This window comes from Trichosurus vulpecula, chromosome 2, assembly GCF_011100635.1.
Source record: "Trichosurus vulpecula isolate mTriVul1 chromosome 2, mTriVul1.pri, whole genome shotgun sequence".
In the NCBI taxonomy this organism is placed as follows: domain Eukaryota; kingdom Metazoa; phylum Chordata; class Mammalia; order Diprotodontia; family Phalangeridae; genus Trichosurus; species Trichosurus vulpecula.
This window is the reverse complement of record NC_050574.1, coordinates 153,817,595-153,841,129: the sequence shown is the minus strand read 5'-3', so window position 1 is coordinate 153,841,129 and position 23,535 is coordinate 153,817,595. Positions and strand designations below refer to the sequence as shown.

Genomic DNA, 23,535 nt, shown 5'->3' with positions numbered 1-23,535 from the left:
AAACAAGAGTAGTATTAATTGTAATTCATGGTAAAGGCAAAAAGAGCCAAGGGTATAAATGGGAGCCTTGATTCAATCAAGAATTTCTAATGTTAAGAAAAGTAAAAGGAGGTTTGTTTGTTTTTTTTTTAAGGTAGAACCTGTGATTTCACTTGTATAAAGAACTCAATGCTAAAGATCGCTCTTCTTATGAAGATCAGCAACTCATGTGAAACCTAGAGTTTCAGAGAGTTGCCCAGAACATTGGGGGAGCTAGGTGTCTCAGTATATAAAAAGTACCAGGCTTGGAGTCAGGAAGACTCATCTTCCTGAGTTCGAATCTGGCCTCAGACACTTACTAGCTGTGTGAACCTGGGCAAGTTACTTAATCCTGTTTGCTTCAGTTTCCTCATCTGTAAAATGAGGTGGAAAAGGAAAATGGCAAACCGCTCCAGTATCTTTGCCAAGAAAACCCAAATGGGGTCATGAAGACTCAGACACAACTGAACAACAACAACAAAACAACAATAACAACTGGGGCACTTAAGGATTACGTGACCTGCTACAATTAGTATGTGTCAGAAGCAGGATTTGAACCCTAGTCTTCCTGTGCCCAAGCCTAATTCTCATTCCAGTATGTCATCCTGCCTCTCAAAATGTAAATGTAAAAGTAAAAGTCACAGTTTCTCAGCTTTCTCTTTCAAGCAACATATTTTTACCCAATTACCAGGATCCTAACAGAAGAGCAACTATTCAATCAACTCCAACCCTTGTTTACATAATGTAGTATGTACACACTATATTTATAAATTACTCGTAACTACAAAGGACGCTAAATTGACATACTTTCCTTATTCCCTGGTTCTCATATACTCTCCCAGAGAGTAACAATATTCTACTAAACTGCCTAAGAAATTTCAGCATCAACGTCCACCTTCTTAAAGGCAAAACATATTATAATTTTGATTATTACAGCTTTTCTGCATGCACTTCTATGATTTTGTAACATTTTGATTTTTCCATTTTTTTATTTCTTTATTTTACTGTAGTTTGCTCCTTTTTCAATCACTAAAAATCATGCTCTTTCATTAACATCAGAACAACAATAGATCATGAAAGTAAAGGAGGAATAAGCAGAATGAAAGGATAGCCCATTTAGCAGGTCTTTGGGAGCATGTCATGAGATATACATAAATAGGATAATGTCTATTAATTTAGTAGAGTTCTGGGGCCTTTTCTGGGAAGAAGATAAATTGGGGTTGGGGAAGGAGGAGAAAGGGACTGTAAAGGAAAACAAGGAGAGGAAAAAAACACAAGTAGGAGGAGGGAATAACATCAGCATACCGTTTGAGTCAGGTAATAGGGATGGATATGTTTGGGAGGTAAAAGCTAAAGCCAGGAATGTGAGCATTCAGATAGAGAATGGTAGGTACAGTGGGAGATTGTAGCAATTATACTGAGAGTGTACAGGAAGAGAAGCACCATGCATGAAAGGAGAATATGCAGTAGCATGTAGATGACCTAGAGAGAGGGATAGATGTATCTTTTCAACTTGAGAATGCCAGGATCCTTTATAGCTTTCGAATTTAATTCGCAGCATGGAGGGTGCATTGGAATTTATCTGGGGTTTAAAGTACTTAGGTTTAAATGAAGTTATTTAAGAAGTCCTAGGAACAAAATATTTTTAAGTGAGAGGAAAGAAAGAGTGATAGCCAGGAATAAAATGAAGAACTTTTAGAGTATTAAGACCCAGATACATATAACCTTGAGCTCCTTTTAATGTCAAATGTAAAGTGATATTCTTCTTAATGTAATATGATGCAGTTGTCTTTCCTTAACCATGAATAGCCTTTCCTTTTCTAGATCCAGGAGTTGAGTCACCTCTGCTGTCCCAAACCTCTGTGACAGCTTTTCTTAAACTTTCTACAAGTTATGTGATTGGCAAAAGATACTGTTTCTAGAAAATGTTTCAGTTTCTTGATCTTTTTTAACTTTTTAAAATTTATTGTGCATGTTTATATAGTATCTTTCTAAAAAAAAGTGATACAATCCTCTATTGAAGCAAAGACGCCAAAGTAAGTCTTCAACTAGGTAAGTAAAGTAGATAAAACGATAAACAATAACAAAGGGAAATAAAGATTTGATGCTACCCGGGAAGGTGGTGGCAGAAACTGCTGGGTAGGGCATGGATCTCTCCTCTCTTCTCTAACATAAATGATAAAACATAGGGGTAGATGACGAAGAATAAGAAAGGCAGGAAAGAGTAGAACTTAGTTTGAGAGGAAGAAAGGAAAAAAGTAAAAAGCTTAAGTAAAAAAAATAAATAAATAAACTAAGAGGTCAAAATGAGAGTGGTTGTAAAGGAGAGCATGGAGGAAGGATAATTACTAAAGGGGAAAACCAACAACTCATTCCCTGTGAGGACAGCCCTCCAAAGAGCAAGAAATGAATTGAGTAGTTCCTCCTTTGTTTGTTCCCTTTTCCCTCTTCCCTTTGCTTATTACTACGGGGAGTTCTCAAAATTAACTTCCCTTTATATCCTTTCTACTAAAACATTTCCTCTAAATATCTTCAGGCACTGGACAGGTCAGTAATTTTTAAAAATTTAGGATAAAGCCCTAGCTAGAAACTTTAGTTTACTTGGAAATCTATTTATTATGTCTTAAGCAATTGTATAACTAGATATGATTGAAAAGATTGTTACTATATTCTCTTTTTTAAAAATGTAAAAGAAACAATCCAAACAACTATCTGACCACAGCAGAGGTTTGTAAGCTGCCAAGAGATCTTTAGGAGACTAGGTATAAAACCATCAGCTATATTCCTGCTATCAAATTTAGTACTAATGAAATGAGGGGTTAAAAAAATCAGCACTATGGCCTGAAATCTCTGAATTCCTCTTCAACTTCAGTTCTAGTCCTCACTAGTTAGCTCTATGTCCCCAAGAGGAGAATGTGGGTGGCAGCAGAACTGGCCTCAGGTGCCTCCTCATTCCCAAGTCACATGAACTAGTCTAAAAAACAGAAAGCAGAAAGGCATAGGTTAAGTCTTGTACTTTGTCAAAAACGGGGAAAGGTGGACTCAGTAAGTAAAAAAGGCAACATGAGTGTAAAGCAAGAAGGTAGAGGCCTTGTTCCACTGACTTCGTAATATGTCTATCATAGTGTCTGGAGTGAAGGCATGAGATTGAGTGATTATGTAAGAGAGAAAAACAATGTGCATGGAAAAGGCTTTACATGGGAAGAAGAGAAAATGAAGACAAGAGAGAGATAGTGGAAAACTGTTTTAAACTTTGTTTTCTTTAGTCACTTCCAATTGTTGGGTAGTTGTTAAAGGCTCCTTACTCAACTGAAAGGGATCACTATTATACTAAAAAAGAATCTAACTTACCTCCTGAATCCAGCCACTCTCTTTTGACTGACTAAAAATTCGTTCCACAGTTTCTTTGACCTGCTCATCTTCAACTTCTTCAGTCTTTGCAATAGAGCAACATTCCTGGTACAACTTGTATTTGAAATGTTTCAGTTGGTGGTAAATCCTAGTACGATCAGCACAAACTTTGCCAACCTTTAGAACCTAAATTATGAGAGAAATGCAGAGTTATATTACTAGTGACAACATTATAACCTGTCTCACATACTTATTGTATGTATTGTATACTTATATACTTTGATATTGTAATTTATCTTAATAATAGCCTACAACCATGACAGGTCCTAAGGCTAATTTTGACAATTTTACTAAAACTAGTATTTTAGCTACTAATGTTATTGTTAAAGGCGACATAAGAACATGATACATATTTATTAAAAAGAAATTCCTGGACTCCAAGAATTTTCCACACAAAATACAAATAGAAATAAATGCTTATGTTACTACTAATTTTTTAAAAAAAACATTTGGCACTTCTCTTATGGATTTTCCAATGGATTTCTCAATGGATTTTTCCAAATAGCTAAAAGTTTATTTCAACTTTAGACTAAATTAGTATCTCACTTTTGAAAAAAAGTTTCTTTGTCCTTCTCAACTTTTTATTGTTATGAAAATATCTGAAGGATCTGTGATTTCTTCAATGTTAGGTAAAAGTGAAGGAAATCCTCCTATTAATACATATCACCACAGAATAGAGTTTTTATGAAACTGGCTGGGGCCCAGAGCAGTAAAGTGACTTGCTCAATGAGTTAAGTGTCAGAAGTGGTATTTGAACCCACATTTCCAAAGCAAGCACTACCCATGATGATACAATGCATTTTTAAAAGTTAGCCAAATTTTATTTTATTGTGTTACAGCATTTTATGGCTAGTTGGAGATTAAGAAAATTACACATAGGTTATACATGCTTATGGGTATACATTTTTTTAAAGATCTGTGATTTCATCCATGGAGCTAATCTGGACCCTCCTTCAGTGTCTAAGGCATTGAAAGGTTAAATGATTTGCCCAGGGTGGTAAGTACAGCATGTGTCAGGAGCTAGCCCTGAACTGACATCTTTCCAACTCTGAGAGAAACTATTACTACTCTATATAAAGTACCAACAGCAAAGTCATTCTTAAAACATTGCACTCAGAACTAAACATGATATTCCATGAGGTCTGATAAGGCAGGGTATAATAGGACTATCACCTGGAAATTATGCTTTTCTTAATGCAGTCCAAGATCATGCTATTTTTTGTTTTTGTTTTGCCAGTCACATCACAGGACTGATTCAGACCGAGCTTTCAATCACTAAAATCCCCACATCTTTATCAGATAAACTGCTATCTAGTCATACCTCCCCCATCTTATACTTAAGAAATTAATTTCTTGATTCCAAGGGTAAAAACCTCACATTTATATCTATTAGATTTCATCTTATCTAATTCTAGCTTGCCAAGATCTTTTTGGACCCTATTTTGTCATCTTGTACATTAACCATCATATTCATCTTTGCATAATCAGCACATTTGATAAGCATGCCATTTATACCTTTATTAAAGTCACTAATAAAAATGGCAAACAGCACAGGGCAAAAGCCAGAAATCTGTCTTAAAAGGTAATAATTACTATGAATCCAGTCATTCCAACAGTTCTAATTCCATTTAACTATATGATGATATACACACAAAACTGTATGGCCATCTCTCTCCATCTTTTCCCACAAGAAAGGCATGAATTCATTTACGAAATGTTTTGCTAAAATCAAGGTAAGCTAGATCTACACAGCATCTTCATGATCTAACAGATAAGTAACCCTGTCAAAAAAGGAAATAAGGTTAGTTTGGAATGAACTGTTTCTTACGAAGCTCTGCTGGTTTTTATACATACCATCTCCTTTTCTAGATGCCCACTAAGCAAGTTGTCAATAACTTATTAGGCACTTACTATGTGCCAGACATTGTACCAAGTAATGGGGATATAAAGAAACGCAAAAACATGGTACCTTTTATGCAAATAACCATGCATATATCCAGTGTATATAGTATAAAGAGAAAGTAATCTCAGAGGAAAGGAACTAGCAGGGGAGGGAGGGAAATGCCTCCCATAAAGGGTAGAATTTGAGCTGAATCTTGAAGAAAATCAGGAAAGCTAGGAGGTAGAAGTGAAGAGGAAGGGCATTCCAGGAAAGGAAGATAGCCAGGGCAAATGCAGGCAGGAGAGGCAGTGTTGGGTGTAAAGAACAAGTAGGTTACTGAAGCTGGATCAAAGAGCATATGGAATGGAGTAAACTGTAAGAAGAATGGAAAGGTAGGAAGCGGTCAGGTGAAAAGGACTAAACATCAAACGAAGCATTTTCTATTTCATCCTAGAGGTAATAGGGAGCCACCGGAATCACTGAATAGGCAGATGACATGGTAAGACCTATACTTTAGTGCAGGATAGATAGGCATAGGGAGAGATGTGAGGCAGAAACACCAGCCAAAAGAGCTAATGAAGGTCTGACTATATAAGGGTAGCATGTGAGTTTGGAGAAGGTGATGTGGTGAAGGCAGGAAAAAAAAACTCCAACAAAAGACTGGATATATGGGGGTGAATTCAAGTAAAGAGTTGAAGAACATACCAAGGTTGGAAGCCGGGGTGGAGCCCTTAATAGTAACAAGAAAGTTGGAAGAGGAGAGGGTTGAGCATGGAGGTGGAGAAAATGAGTTGTGTTTTGGACATGTTGAGTTTGAGATGCTGACCATGATAAACATAATGAGTTTGAGATCCAATCTGAGATGTCCAAAAGGCAGTTGATGTGGTGATGTGGTGGTACTGAAGCTCAGGAGAGAGATTAGTGCTTGACGTATACAGATGTGGGAACCATCTGCATAGAGATAATAGTTGAACCCAAGAGCTGATAAAATTACCAAAAGATAGATATAGGGGAAGAGAAGTCCTAGAACAGAACCTTGGGGCACACTTATACATAGTAGTGTGACCTGGATCCAGCAAAGGAGAATGAGAAGGTGCAGAAAGGCAGAAGGAGAACCAGGAGAAAGCACTTTCATGAGTATCCAGGAGGATAGGGAGATTCACAGTATCAAAAGCTACAGACACATCAAGAACAATGAGGACTGAGAAAAGGCAATTAGATTTGGCAATTAAGAGATCATTGATAACTTCTGGGGGGTTTGTTTCTTTTTAAATTAAATTTTATTTTTTTTAAATAAGAAAAATCTACCTTTTCTCTTACATGCCCTTGGAAGGGGAGGGGAGAGGAAAAACAAAATCCTTGTACATACACGGCCAAGCAAAAAAAATTTCAACATTGGCCATGTCCAAAAATATATATATATATTTCAATATGCATCCTAAGTACCTAACCTCTCTGTCAGGAAGTGAGTAGCATGTTTCATCACGTGTCCTCTAGAATCGTGGTTGGTCATTGAAATGATCAGAATTCCTAACTGTAGGGGCAGCTAAGTGGTACAGTGAATAGAGCACCCAGGCCTCAGGCACTTGACACTTACTACCTGTGTGACCTTGGGCAGGTCACTTAACTTCAAATGCCTTGCCTTCCCTCCTCTGAAAAAAAGGAAAAAAAAAGAATTCCTAACTCTTTAAGAGCTGTCTTTACAATATTGTTATTCTATAAATTGTTCTAGTTCTCCTTACTTCACTCAGAACCAGTTCATACCAAGTCTTTCCAGGTTTCTCTGAAACTGTCTTCACCATTTCTTATGACACAATAGTACTCTATTACATTAATATACCATAGTTTGTTCAATCATTCCTGGCCACTTCCTCAGTTTTCAGTTCCTTGACACTATAAAAAGAGCAGCTAGAAACATTTTGGTACATGTGGATCCTTTTCCTATATCTTTTACCTCTTTGGAGCATAGGGCTAATAGTGGTATTGCTGGGCTAAATGGTGTACACAGTTTAGTAACTTTCTAGGCTTAATTTCAGCTGAATGATGAGGTTATATGAATTTTGCAAGGAATTGAGATGTAGCTCATTGGATTATAATTTGTAGACTCTGTTTCTTTTGGGAAAAGTCAGAAAATCTGCCTTTTCTCAATCCTACAGTACTTGTACAGGGTATTCCGAAAGTCTGGACACACAGGTAATTGATGGCAATGTGGAGTTATTGCATCAAGTTCACGTGAATCTTGCAAAGTGCATCAACTTTTGCATCACAAATGATGGAAATCATATCGAAGATGTTATTTGTTAATATTCCAATTAAATAAAAATTTCATTCATTTCGTTTCTTGAAAATATGCATTTTTGCCTATGTGTCCAGACTTTAGGAACACCCTCTATATCAGTCCTCACTCCTTTTGAATGGAGGAACCCATTCAATGCAATCTTTCAGATATAACTATTGGTGGCTCACACATCAATTTTTTCAGTACTCAGGGATACAGTTCTTTTTTGCCATGTGATCTGAATTCATCAATTATAGTTAGTGATCTCTTACTATGTCCTTATTTACAGTATCAACTCCCTAAATGCTGTTTTTATTCTGCCCTTTTTGGTCCAAAGGTTATTCCCTGAGACAGAAGAGAATTATGATCAAGAAAAAGATGAAAAAATAATCTCATTTCTATCCATAACTTTAGCACTTTAAGATTTGCAAAGTGTTTTACAGAATTGTTTCATTTGCTCTGCACACCAACCTTGTGAGGCAATGTTTTTGTTATGCTAAGTGCATGTTAAAAAAATAAAAAACTTATTCTCAAAGAGGTCATATGACCTACCCGGACTCACAGAGTTAGAAAATGTCTGCATTAGGATTTGAAGCTATCTCTCCTGAATACCCCCACTAGCATTCTGTTACACTAATGGTCTTCAAACTTTTTCCTCCTGAACTTTAAATAGTTTAAAAAAAAACTAAAAAAAACTTTAAATAGTTAAAAAAAAAGCATGTATCCTCAACATATGCATATTTATTTGTAAATTACTGCTCTAGGAAACTTAGTAAGATAATAAGTTGTAGAGAAAGTGTCAACCTGCATTGCTGGAGGGCTTTTTTTTTTTTTTTAAATCAGGGAGTTCTCTAAATCAATGGATGGCAGGTCCAGTCCTTGTTCCTATCCCTATACATGTATATAGTTCTAAATTCTGATTATTTTTATATTTAGCCTTACTGGCTATCATGGCTAAAAAAGATGTTTCACAAAGATATGCAGGTTCAAATGGAAGAAGTACATTGTTGGTTGTGCTTTCGAAACCACGATACTCATTTTTTTCAAGCCCTCTACCAATTGTTCAAGGGTTTTTTCTTGAAATTCAGCTAAAACATGTCCATCTTAATGAATCAGTTATTCTTGCACACAAATTCAAAAGTGTTGAATTTTATGTTTTTAATAAATGGGTTCAAATACTACTGAAACTCTTCAATCAATTATTCAATAAGTATTTATTAAAACACTGACTGAGCTAAGCATTGTGCTAGGTGCTAGGGACATATACAATAAATGAAACAATCCTTTCTTGCAAAGAGCTTATATTGTAATGGAGGAAAGAACAGGGACATATACACATGCATATGTAAATAGACATACAGAATAAATACAAAATAGTTATATATGAGGTAGCTTGAGGGCACTAGAAATTGAAGGAAAGGCTTCATGTAAAAGATGACCCTTGAGTCACATCTTGAGGGGAGAAAAATTCTATGAGGCAGAGGTAAGGAAGAAATGCATTCTAAATATGACAGAAGATGGAGTATCATAAGAAACAGAGAGAAGTCCAGTTTGGCTGGACCACAGAGTGTAGGAGGTAAAGCAATGTATAATGAATCAAGAAAAATGAGTCAAGGCAAGGTTGTGAAAGGCCTTTAAAATAAAAACCAGATAGGATTATATTTCATTCTACAAGCAATAAGAAGCCACTAGGGATGACCGAGTAGGAGATTAACATGGTGAGACCTATTCTTAAGGAAAATCACTTACATGTTAGTATGGATGATGCACTGAACTACAAGAGAATAATTAGGGGGAGGCTGATGTAGTAATCTAGATGAGAGGTAATAAGGGCCTGAACTTAGGTAGCAGCTGTATAAGTATAAAGAAGGAGTCAGATAAAACATGTTGAGGTAGAAAAAGTAGGATTTGGTAACTGACTAGATTTAGGAGTCAAGGCTAATGCCAAGTTTATAAACATAGGAGATTGGAAGATTCATGGTGTCTTTGACAGAAATAGGAAAGTTTGGAAGAGGGGTTTGGGTTGGGCATGAGATGAATTCTGCTTTAGACAAACTGAGTTTGAGATTATCCAAGGAAGCCAGTTTAAAATATCAAGTAGGCAACTGGTGATACAGGATTGAAACTTACGGGAGAGACTATTGTCAGATATGTAAATCTGGGAGTCATCAGAATAGGCAAAATGATTAAATCCATGGAAGCTGATAGGGTCTCCAACAAGGAGTGAGTAGATAAAGGAAGAGTCGGGAATCTTAGAGCCTAGGGGAACATCAATAGTAAGAGGTATTATCTGGATGATGAATCAGCAAAGAAAACAGGAAAGAAACAGTTAAATAGGTAGTAGAACTAGAAGAGAGAGTAGCAGGGGTGTACTGGTAAATATTTTAATGAATAGCTGAGGAAAAAATGTACACAGCAAACTTTTAAGGTTTTTAAAAATCTTATTTCCTTTTTTTTCACTCAGCAAAAGTTCACCTTCTCTCCCTCTTCCCACCTGACCCCAATTGAGAATGAATGAAAAACAAGCTCCTGTTACAAACCTGTATAGTCAAGTAAAACAAAATTTCCACACTGGCCATGTCCAAGAATATTATATCTCATTCTGTATTCTGAAGACTTCACTTCTCTATGAGGAGGGGGGTAACATCCTTAGTCCTTTGTAATCATGGTTAGTCATTACACTGATCAGTACTTAATTCTTTCAAAGTTGTTTGCCTTTACCATATTATTGTCATTATATAAATTGTTCTTCTGGTTCTGTCCAATTCACTCTATATCAACTCATAAAAATCTTCTCAAGTTTCTCTGAAACCATCTCTCTCAACATTTCTCAAAACATAATAGCATTCTATCATCACATTTATGTAACAAAACTTGTTCAGCCCTTCCACAATTACCAGCATCTCCTCAGATTCTCATTGTTTTCTACTTCGAAAAATTATAAATAATTTTATACATCCTTAGAGTTTGTTTTGCTTAGGGCTGTCTCCCTTAATCTACTTTCCCCCTTCTCTCTTCTGCCATTTCTCTATTTCCCTGTTGAGTGAAATGTATTCTGTACTCTACTATGTGTGTGTGTGTGTGTGTGTGTGTGTTCTTCCCTCCTTGACCAGTTCAGGTGACAGTAAGGTTCAAATATCTGATGCTCCTCCTAGTTTACAGACTTGCGTATCTTGATTATGTGAGATAATTTCCTCTTACCTTTCTTTCCCTTCCCATCCTCCTAGTGTATTATTTTTCCTCTTTTCATTTTTCTCTTACAATCATCAAGACAAAACAGGACCACTGCTAGATCTTGTCAATTGGATTCTCTCTATGCTCCCTGATAGGGGCAGCTAGGTGATGCAGTGGATAGAGGGCCAGGCCTGGAATCAGAAAGACTCATCTTCCTGAGTTCATATGTGGCCTCAGACATTTACTAGCTGTGTGACCCCGGGCAAGTCACTTAACCTATTTGCCTCAGTTTCCTCATCTGTAAAATGAGCTGGAGAAAGAAATGTCAAGAAAACCCCAAATGGAGTCACAAAGAGTCAGACACAACTGAAATGACCAAACAAAAATGCCCCTTGATTATGATAGGGTTCAGAGGAGACAAAAGTATCTATCATCTCTCTATATTTGAATGTAAACAGTTTATCCTTGTCCTTTATTGTCATTCATGGTTTTGTGGTTTTTTTTGGTATTTTAGGTCTGTGTTTGAATTTTAAAGTTTCTAAATAGCTTTTGTCTTTTCACCAGAAATGTTTAGAAATCCTCTATTATATTAAAGGTTCACTCCCCCCTGCCATAGGGGGTACAGCAGATAGTACCCTGGACCAGGAGTCAGGAAAATCTGAGTTCAAATTTGACAGTTACTAGCTGTGCGAACCTGGGCAAGTCATTTAATTTTGCCTCAGTTCCTCAACCACAAAATGAGCCAAAGAAGGAAATGGCAAACCACTATAGTATCTTTGCCAAGAAAACCCCAAATGGGGTCATGAAGAGTTGGACATGACTGAAATTATTGAACAACAACAGGACTGTACTCAGTTTTGCTGGGTAATTCTTGGTTGTAAGTCTATCTTTTTCCTGTGTTGTAGTCCAGGGTCTCTAATCCCTCATAGTGGTGGCTGCTAAATCAAGTGTGATCCTAAGTCATGTGAGACTTCTCAGTAGTTGAATTCTTTCTTTTTGGCTGCTTTCAGTATTTTTTTTTTCTTAACTTGGGACCTCTGGAATTTGGCTATAATGTTCCTGGGAATTTTAGTTTTGGTTTTTTTTTTTTCCCAAGGAGTGATCAACATTTTCTTTCTAATTCTACTTTCAAAAGTAGAATTCTAAGAGATTGGTTCTAAGAGATCTGGGCAGTTTTTTTTTTTAAAGACTTCTTGAAATAGGAGGTCTAGACTTTTTTTTTTTGGTCATGGCATTCAGGTGGTCCTATAATTCTTAACTTTTTTTCTCTTTGATTTCCAGATCAGTTGTTTTTGCTATGAGATACCATATATTTTATCTTTTTTTCAGTCTTTTGGCTTTTAAAAAATATTTCTCATTGTCTCATTGGCTTCTATTTGGTCTGATTTAATTTTCAGGGAGTTCTGTACCTCTTGTGCTAAGCCGTTAATAACCTTTCCAATACTTTCTTTCATAGTTTTCATTTCTTTTCTAGAGAAATGTGATTTAAAGGTACTCTGAGTTTCAAACTCATTTCCAAGACTGGCAAAAATGACAAAAGAGGAAAATGACAAATGGCGGACTAATTGTGGGAAAACAGGCACACTAATGCCCTTTTTGTAGGGCTACAATTGGTCCGGCCATTTGCAAAAGAACTGGAACTATGTCATCAAAGTTACTAAACTGTGTATACTTTTTGATCCAACTATACCCCAAAGAGATAAAAGAAGAAAAGGGTCTATATGTACAAAATATCTTAGTAGCTCTTTTTTGTGTTAGCCAAAAATGGAAACAAAGTCTATCTATATGGAAATGGCTAAATGAAATGTAGTATATAGAATAGAATGGAATATTGTTGTTACATAAGAAATGACAAAAAGGACAGTTTCGTGGAAAATTAAGAGGACTTCTATGACCTGATATAGAGGAAAGTGAGCAAAGCTCCTGAGAGTAATTTATATGATGAAAACATAATACAGAAAAACAACTTTAAAAGACTTTAGTACTTTCACCAATATAATGATAATCTATAAGTCCCAAAATCATGAAGATGAAACCCACTACTTATTTACTTCTTGACAGAGAGAAGCAAATATGATTATTCACCAGGAAGCAGGGGCCCTCATCATGGTTCCAAGGCCAAGAAGAGCACTAGTACTTGCAGTTGCAGAGAAGCAGGGTTCCTTCTCAGGTAAAGACCAGAGCACTGCTTTACTGAGATAAGTCTGTTGTTATTACTTTTATTAGACGTGAATGGAGAATATTTACTGAAAAAAAATTGCTAGGTGTATTTAAAGTTGACGGTATTTGTATTTTTCAATTATTTCATTGCTAAGGTATGATTGTAGTAAAATAATTTTTTTAAGAGGATAGGGGAGAAGTGGGCATGTTTGAAGGAAATAGGAAATAATTTTAAACAGGTTAGAAAATTCTGTTTCTAAGTTTTTCAAGCAGATGGATATAAGAATTTTTGTAGTTTTTTTTTATAGGTAACACATCATTTTGGGGAAAAATTTTGACAAAATCACATAATGATGGAAACACTTCCAAATATTCACTTTCAAAATGATTTCACCACAGCATGAGTTTCTATCAAGAAGCAGTTACTTCCTCACTCATTTTTTGTTGTTGTTCAGCTGTGTCCAATTCTTCATGACTCCAGTATCTTTGCCAAGAAAACCCTAAATAGGGTCACAAAGAGTCAGGCATGACTGGAAAATGACTAAAATCATAGAGCCTGCATCATGGATCAACTTTCTTATGAATTCTCTTCTAGAATAACAACAAACAACAGAGGCACAAAAAAAATTCTGAAGAAAACAGTATCTTAAAAAATAAGAGTTGCCCTAATGGAAAAGGAAGTGCAAAAGGTCATTTAAAAATCTTAAAAATTAGAATTGGGCAAGTGGAAGCTAATGATTCTGTGAGATTTCATGAACCAATAAAACAAAGTCAAAAATGAAAATAGAAGAGATATCTTATTGGAAACAACTGACCTAGAAAATAGATTGAGGAGAGATAATTTAAGAATTATTGGACTACCTGACAGTCATGATAAAAAAACAAGAGGCTAGACATCATCTTCAAAAAATTATAAAGGAAAACTACTGACATCTTAGATCCAGAAGGTGAACTAACTGAAAGAATCCACTGATCTCCTGAAGGAAGTCCCAAAATGAAAACTCCAAGGAATACTATAATCAAATTCCAGAGCTCCCAGGTCAAGGAGAAAATACCGCAAGTAGCCAGAAAGAAACAATTCAAACAACATGGGGCCACAGTCAGATCACACAAGATTTAGCAGCTTCTACGTTAAAGGAATAGAGGACTTGGAATATGATAATGCAGAAGGCAATGTAGTTTTCCTGATTACCTATTTTGATTAGATGTGGTTTTGCTTTTGCTTTTTTTGATAGTATGATTGCTACCCCTACCTTTTTTCACTTCAGCTGAAATAGATTCTGCTCCAATTCTTTAACTATATTTCTATTTTGTGTGTCTCTTGTACACAACATACTGTTGGATTCTAGTTTCTAAACCATTCTGCTATACCAGGGATGGGAAATCTATAGCCTTGAGGCCATATGTGGCCCTGTAGCTTCTCAAGTGTGGTCCTCTGACTGAATACAAACTTCACAGAACAAATTTAGGTTAGAGTTTGGATTCAATCAAAGGGCCACATTTGAGGACCTAGAGGGCCATATGTGGCCTCGAGGCTGCAAGTTTCCCACCCCTGTGCCAAACACTTCTGTTTTTTGGGTTGTTTATCCCATTCACATTCAGTTATGGTGACTAATTGTACATTACCCTTCATCCTATTTCCTTCTGTTTATTCTCCTCTCTCATTTAATCCTGTCCCTCCTCAAAAATCTGTTTTGACCATTGCCTGTATTAATCTGTCCTCCTATCGTTTGCCCCACTCCCATATCTCTTATCACCTTCCCCTATTGTTTTCCTATTAGGAAGAGATGGAATTCTGTCAGAGAGAGAGAGAGAGAGAGAGAAACTGAGACAGAGACCACACACACCCCACCTCCCTCTTTGAAGCAACTCTGATAAAAGTGAGGTTCAAACATTGCCCATTGCTCCCCCCATTTCCCCTCCACTATAAAAGTTCTTCCTCACAATAAAAATTGCTATCCACCTCCACAGAGAACTGATGAACTCTGAGTGCAAAGTGATGTACAATTTTCTTATTTTTTATTTTGCAATATAGCTAATATGGAAATATGTAGTGCATGATTTCACATATATAATTGATATATTGTTTGCCTTCTCAGTGGTGGGGGAGGGGTGGGAGGAAGGGAGAAAATCTGGAACTCAAAATTTAAAAATAATGTTAAAAATAAATACTTCTTTAAAAAGAAAAAAATCACCAACAACTATTTATAATCAACCAAATGATTCATGATGTTGCACTATGAAGTTTTCTGGGTTTTTTGTCTGATTCTGAGAAGAAAAACTGCTCTACTGTGATAGTATTTTGTCCTCTTCTTTACATTTAACAAAAAAAAAAACCCGGAAGTAAATAGAAAGGAAAAAACTATAAAATATATAGAGACATTGATATTGAATGGAAATAGAAAGGAGTTTATTTATATCTTTCTCAGCTGCGCATGGCACCTTTACAAAAATTGATTAGGTTTTAGGACTTAAAAGTCCCACACAAATGCAGAAAAATAGACATATTATATGTACCCGTTACTGACCACTAAGTAATAAAAATTATATTAAATAAAAGAACACTAAAAACATATTAAAATCAATTGAAAACTAAATAACTTAATTGTAAAGGATTGTTGGGTTAAAGAACATAGATGGATTTAGGGTACAGAATGAGACAAATATAATGTGGCACAGTGCATAGAATGGTGGGCCTGGAGTCAGCAAGACCAGAGTTCAAATCCAGCCTCCGACACTTACTAGCCAGGCAAGTTACTTAACCTGTTTGCTCCAGTTTCCTTCTCTGTAAAATGGGAATAAGAACAATAGCACTTACTTCCCAGAACTGTTGTGAGGATTAAATGCGATAATAATCATAAAGCTCTTAGCACAGTGCCTGGCCCAAGCAAGCACTAAAGTTAGTATTATTATTATTATACACATACACACATTTATATATACACACACAGCCAATGAAAGAATTTGTTTTGCTTGATTATGAATATTTGTCATAAGTAATTTGCTTTTCTTTTCTTTTTCAATGAGGTAGAAGGTAAGGGGAAGAGAAAATAAATTTCTGTTAATTTGAAAAAAACTTTAAAAAACAGATAAGTGGAGGAGAGTGTAGATGCTACTGATGTAAAATGCTGCAGTGCACTTTCAGATGAGGTTATTACATTGTTAGTTTTGCATAATTGCTTTGCTTTGTTAGAAGAGACCTTTCACAGAGAGGGAGTAATCTGTAAATATTTGTAAAGTAAAAACAAAACATAGCAATAAAACTTTAAAAAAAATTAACAACCATATGAAAGATTACTCCAAATTATTATTAAGAGGAATGTAAATAAAAACAACCGAGGTTTCACTTCACATGCAGAAAATTGCTAAATATAGCAAAAGATCTCAATGAGTCAAGAAAGAGTCACAGTAACACTTGTTGATGGAGTTTTGAAGTGATCCAATCATGCCGGAGAGCGATCTGGAATTATGTTAAGACAGTGACTAAAAATGTTTACACTCTCTGATCCTTTCTCTTTTCCATTCTGATCCACTCTCTAATATTGTTAGGTATGTTTTCCTAAGGAGGTTATAAAAAGAAAGATCTAATGTATAACAAAACAATTACAGCAGTACTTTTTTTAGTAGCAAAGAACTGCAAACCAAATAGATGCCTGTCTACTAGAGAATGGATATAAAGACTATGGTACTTCACCATAAGAAACAAATACTTAGGGAGGCAAGGGAAGAATTATATGTATTGAAGCAAAGTGCAAGCAGTACTATGAAAACAAGATACACAATGACATTTTAAATGTAAAGAAAAAAACACAAGGAAATAGAGCGCTGTGTAGTAATGACCAAGTTGGACTCTGAATAAAGGATATGAAAATGTACTGGCTTTCCCTCTTCTCAAAGGAAGGTAACTATAGATGTTTTGCTTAGCTCTTCTGGCCTGCTTTTTCCCTCTTCTAAAAATATTTTTGTAATAAGTGATGGATCCTTGAGTAGGGGAAGGATATACAAAAATAACTATAAAAAGAAGATATCAATATTTCTTTAAAAAATGTCACCTTTATCTTAAGGGGACATATTCAATGTTTCCATTTTTTCAAAAATCTGTTAGGTCATATACTACTGACAGTCACTTTTCATTAGAGAAAAGGTCAGGAAACATCTATTTTTTGTGGAAGAAAGCTGTATAACACATCTTTAAGTTTAGTAGTTCTTTTAAGTACAGTCCCAGGAGACAAAGAGCAAATTTTTGTGTGGAGAAGATGCTGGCATATATAATCTTTCCTGACAAAAATTTTTGGAGTTCTTTTTAACTGTTTTGGTAGCATTTGCCAAATAAATATTTCATGGTGAAATAGCTGCATTTTCCCTCAATATTTAAGTCTAGAATCCATGAAGCCTTTTTGAAATTTATTGCCTCTCTCTTTGTATCTTTTTTCAACAGATTTTATTCTTCCCATGGCTTTGTTTCATGACTTAAGGATTTAGCTCAACTTGCAGATGTTGAAACCAAACAGATGAATCTTTTAAATACATAATTAATCTGTGATCCCACTGATTTGGAAATTTCTTCCAACAATTAATCAATCAATAGTTTTTATTAAGTACCTCTATCGTGCCAGATACTTACTAGATGCTAGAGATGCAAAGACAGAAGGGAAATCGCCTGCACTCAAGGAGCTTATGCTCTTGGGGAGAGGGGATGAGCCCATAAATGAACACATGTAGAATATGTACATGTTACTATGGGGAGGGAGGTCACTAGAAGTTACACAGATGGGACTGGGAAAGACTTCATGTAGAAGGTGGTGCTTGAGTTGAGCCTTGAAGGAAACAAAAGAATCTTGAAGGCAGAATTGAGGAATATTTTCCAAGCATAGAGGATAGCCAGTGAAAAGGCACAGAGATGGAAGATAAAATGTCATATGGCAACAAGGTGACCAGTTTGATTGAACTTTACAATGCAGGACAGGGAGTGGTGCATAATAAGGGTAGATAGGCAGGAAAGGGGCCATATTGTGATGGGTTTTTCAAACAGAGTTTTTTTTACTGTGGAGATTACTGAATAGGGGACTGACAGCGGAATGGTGTTTTATCATTTACGTAGTTGTGTGGAGGATTGATCGGAGAGGGGAGACTTGAGGTAGGGAGACTAATTAGGAAGTTATTGAAGTAGTCTAGATAAGGGGTGATGAAGGTGACTGCTTGATAGTGCTGTGTAGAGGAAGAAGGGAAGTATTGTGTAGAGGAAGAAGGGAAAAGATGTGAGATGCTGCGGAGGTAGATGTTTCTTATTTGACAACTGGATATGGTAGGGCAAATGAGCGTGGGGTGAAGGATGACTCCAACATTGTAAATCTGAGTGCATTGAAGGTTTTCTTAACAGATATAGGGGAACTAAAATGAGGAGTCAGTTTGGGACAAAAGATATTAAGATTGTGTGATACAGACTGCAACTAATCCATCCTTATATGTCTTCTGCAACTTGTTATCCTATTGAAAATGAAAAGGTGGGAGGAAATAGGAATCTTTCTCTCTAATCATTGCCCTGGTCCCCAGAACCAGCCAAGAGGCACCTATTAAAACCATGAGGTGATCTGGAGAGTAGGATCTGGGTATTTTGCGGGGAAAGAGGGGATTTTCCCAAAGGCACCTTATCTGGGTCATAGTTAGGTTACAATTACCCCAAGGAACTGACTCCTGGGTATCTAGGTCATAGGTTACAATTACCCCAAGGAACTGACTCCTGGAGTCAGGGAAAAGGTTGGAATTTGTACAGAGTGTGTGTGTGTGTGTGTGGGGGGTGGTATTAGTAATAATGGGTGAAGGTGTGATGCCTTTGAAACAAGTCTCTCAAATGGTATTTCAGGGATGGTGGGAAGTAATCCATCTTTCCATTAGCCCACTGGTTAGTTATGAATTCCATATAGTCATTCTAAGGCTCCATGAAGGGTACAAAGCTCCCGCTTTGGAGACCACATCACACCAACTCTCAGAAGCAAATAAGAATGGGGCACCTGTGCCTTCTCTATTGTCCTATCAACCCTGATTTTCAGTCTTTTCCTTTCTTTGATCTTCACCTTCCCCCTCCCCCAAATCCTGTGTTCCCCTTTCTACCCCAGCCTTACCTAGTCCTGAAATTCAACACTGACACTCTTCTTAGAGTATTGTCCCATGCTTATATTCATTCTGTTAATCACCTTTGCGTCAATCTTCTATGTGTCTTTTTAATTTAAATTAGTTGGTGATATCTGTTTGCATCTCTATAATTTTAGAGTTCATCTAGTCCAACTGAAGCCAGAGAGGCCAAGTCATTTCCCTAAGGTCACACTAGTAATTAGAGTCAGGACATGAACTCAGATTTTCTGACTCCCATGTCCAGTACTTTTTTCACTATGCTATGCTGCTTCATATTCAGACTTTCTTATAGTATAGGCATTTTAAAAAGCACCAATAGAAAGAGTTTAGGGCTAACATGTAAATGCATGGAAAGCTTTTGTGAACCAGAGAAATAATTAATAATTTAAATCCGTGGCATTTAGTTATGCTTTTTCTTAGAGTTGTACAGTTTTTGGAACAGTTTTCAAATGAGTTTTTAAAAACACAGTTTGCAAAGTTCTGAGTGGAAAATAGAAATTGTTTTTAGTTTTATTTGAATAAAATAAAACCTTTTATAGAATCATAAACTTTGGAATTAAAATCCATACTTAAAAAATTTTAACAGACCTGAGATTTCATCAGCATAGTTATTCCCTTTAACAATGGAGAGCACAAACCATTCATGCCTTTTCATGCTGTATATTTCTTTTCCATGTTCTCCCAGAAATTCTCCATATATGATTTACTCAATATGATGAAAGCATTCCTTTTATATCTTTTAACATTTTTTCAGTACCAGTATAATAATCAGAATGTCCTTTTGTTATCCTTTGCTTTCAATACATGACTGCCCTAATTCCTCTCCTCATCATACATTTATTACTTGGATGAAATATTTTTTGCTCTACTTTTTATGCATGAGGCATTATTGGGTATATGCTGTAGCCTACTTATGTCCGCAAATGCCCTCTAGGTTAACCAAAGTTTTGTTTTTTTGGATACTGTTATGTTCCATAATTCACAAAGATATATGTTCATCGGAAGAATATCAGTTTTTAAAGGATATGTTTTTTATCGCAATTTGGGACCACAGAAAATGCTGTACATTTCCCAAATGCAGTCCAATCTACTCCCTTTCTCCACTTCATTTCTTGGCTCTGCTTTAGCACTTGCCAAGATAAGAGGTAATAGTAGTGTGGGCAACACATTCTTACTTCATTTAGTCCTAGTCTACTGTATAGGCAGACGGTGTGATGTGGTGGATAGAAAGCTGGCTTTGAAGTCAGGAAGATCAAAGTTTAAGTCCTGCCTCTGACCACGTGACCCTAAACAAATTCTTCTAAAACTATGTTTTAGGTCCCTTCAACATTACATTAATTAGGCTTCTTTTGGAGAGTCAGTCAGTTTTTCTGTCTCCTGAAGCTTAAGGAGGAAAAAAAAGTCCCATTTCACTTATTCTTCCCAGAGAAGAACTATGACAAAAAAAATGTTAGCAATGAATTAAATGCTTGTATTTGTCAATATTGCACTTTCCAGGATAAATCATTCTTTTGCTACTGACCTTTCTTTTACAAATGATTATATTTTTAAAATAGGATGTGCATTTGCTCCAGACTTTGTTTCCAGCTTTATTCCCTCAGATAAAGCATGAGTTGGGTTGCCTTGAAATAAATCCTTTTCTATCATTTACAACTGAGCACAACACTTGGATCTCTAACAAAAATATTTACCTAAAATAGTGGTTCTATAAAAGATTCATTACAAGGTGTCCAAGCATCTATAGTCAAACTAAGAATTGTCATTGTGATCTTTATAACTAGGTCCTCTCTGCATCCAGGCAATCTTTTTATTCTTCCTCAGCTAATTCCATACGTCACTCCCTGCCACTTCACAAAAGCTTTTCAAAACGTTTCCTTTTTCCCTCAAGCTTCCAAAATTTCCTTTTCCCCCTGTTTCTATCTCAAAATCCATCCCTATCATCTCCTACTTTCACCTCCTTTCCCTCAGTAGCTCTATCTCCTTTGTCAGCCACACGCCTAGAAAAAGCTATCTACCCTCATTCCTCTCACTCACTCCTAAACTCTTTGTAGTCTGGCTTCTGACATCACTCAACTGAAACTGCTCTCTCCAAAGTTAGCAATGAGCTCTTAGCTGCAATATCCAATTATCTTTTTTTCAGTCCTTATCATTCTTGACCAATCTGCTGCAGTTGACACTGCTGACCACTTTCATGACATTTACTCTTTTGATTCTCCTCGTATCTGTTTGACTGATCTAGATCATGGGTATTCTCCACTCTCCTAGGCCTATTCTTTTCACTCTACACTCCCTCAGTGACATCATCAGCTCCCATGGATTTAATAAAAATCTCTTATTTATTACTCTTACCATCTACATCTGGCTCGAGGCTCTCTTGTGAGCTTCAATTTCACCTTACCAATTGCTTATTGGGCATTGCAAACTGGATGTACTAGAGTCATCTCAAACTCACCATGTCCGAAACAGTATCTCCAAACCCTCCACTCTAACCCATCCCTCTTCCACACTTCCCTCTGTTGAAGACACCAGCATTCTTTCAGTGTTTCAGATTTGTAACCTTGCAATTATCTCCAACTTCTTACTGTCCCTAACCCCACATATTCAATAACTTTTAAAACATTATTTTCCCCACTCCATTGCTCATGTTCAACCTCTTCTATCTACTAACACAGTTCCTACCTTATTTCAGATGATCACTTCTTGCCTAGATAACTGCAAAAGTCTCTTAATTGGTCTTCTGTCCCAAATCTCTCCCTATTTCAGTCCATCCTTTACACTGCTGCCAAACTGATTTTCCTCAATTGCAGATAACTACCAATAAATTCCAATGGTCTCCCTCTGTCTTTAGAATTAACTACAAATGCCTCTGTTTAGCTTTAACTTAAGCTCTTCACAACCAGGCTCCAAATTATTTTCCAGCCTCATGGAACTTTACTTTCTTCCTGCACTCTGTGATCCAGTCAAACTGTCCTTCCTTTTGTTCCTCTCTCATCACCATGCCTTTGCACAGGCTGTGCTCCATGATAGAAATGCCCTTCTTAGCTCCACCTCAGAGAGCCTCGTTTTTCTCCATTAAGATGAAGCTCCAGCACAGCCTTCTACATGATGCCTTTCCTGATCCCCTTCATTGTTAGAGCCTTCTCTTCTAAAGAACCTTTTCAAGCTTTCTTCATATTTGTTCCATTTATATTTGTCCTGTATGTATATATGTCCTTGTTGCATTAGAATGAAAATTCCTTGTGAGCGGGGATGGCTTTATTGTGCTCTCAGGGCCCAGCACAGTACCTGGAACATAGTAATTGCTTAATAAATGTTTATTGATCAGCTGACATGTTTTAAGAAAGATGCTGACCTGCACTGGCAGAGGGTATCTGATCACTTGGGATTCCCCTATACCAATGACACAAGCCCAATACCTACCTCTGTGTACAAATGTATCTGTGATGATAAATTAACTCAACATGCTACCTATTCAGAGGCCTGTCAGTTTGAACAATACATATTTTTTGCCTACTCTGTGGATAGTTAGAACAATCTTTCACAGTGCTATGGACTTTACTAAAAAAGCTTTGGTGCACATCTTTAGTAGTGAATTCTTTTGCTGGCACTTTACAAAGGATATTTTCTATGGCAATAGAACAGATTGGCAATCATCTAGCTCTCCATTTTACATCTCATTTGGAACTAATTGCATACTTCTTAAAATCAATATATAATAATTCTACTGATTCCCATTTTCTCTGTTCTCAGTCAATTATGTAACCATAAATATGTGACCTCTGGCATTACGATGGGCTGTCATACTCCACCATTTTAGACCACTATGCACTCAAATCATCACCTGAAGGGATTCTTGTCCATGCATTTTAATAAATTTTAATATCCACATTTACCCAATTCATTGCCTTTTAAAAATATTTTGTGGGTATCATTGTGGCATTCTAGATCTGCTTATCTTTCAGTCTTAGTATGTGACTAATCCATTTCTTTTTTCTGGTTATACATGTCTGTGATGATGTCTTTTATACTATTTTTATAATGTATCTTAAACCGTGGCATAGTCTATGTTTCTTACTTTGTCCATTTCCCATTTTTAAGAATTAGCTGTTTATTCAGGCTGTATTAGAGCTGTGGTAATAACAAAAAATTATCTTCTCAGTGTTATTCTTTCTTCTTGTTTAATATTTACTTTGATCTCAGCTCTATTAGCTACAATCTGATTGTACAGCCAGCTGATTTCAAAATGACTCCTGCATCTGTAACAAACTACTTTCAGTATGTTAAAATATAGTCAATTTAATTTTTTTTATGTTGTGCTTTGGTGCTTTCTACCATCAGCATTATCTACCTCTTCTTGAATCAAATATTCATAGGTATATAGTTTCTGAGTATCATTGTTTCATATTTCTCGATCCCAAAACACATTTTCCAAAAAGCTTTAGCTTCCTCTCCTCCATCTATTTTTGCAGTGAAGCTACCA

General features: G+C 36.2%; 1 protein-coding gene across 1 annotated transcript in view; it reads right to left on the bottom strand.

Moving 5' to 3' along the window:
* Positions 1-23,535, bottom strand: part of CCDC82 (coiled-coil domain containing 82) — a 46,550-nt gene that overhangs the window by 4,262 nt on the left and 18,753 nt on the right. The window contains exon 7 of the mRNA XM_036747212.1: positions 3,370-3,555. Within this exon, the coding sequence (XP_036603107.1) occupies positions 3,370-3,555 (186 nt within the window). The remainder of the gene's footprint in view (positions 1-3,369; positions 3,556-23,535) is intronic.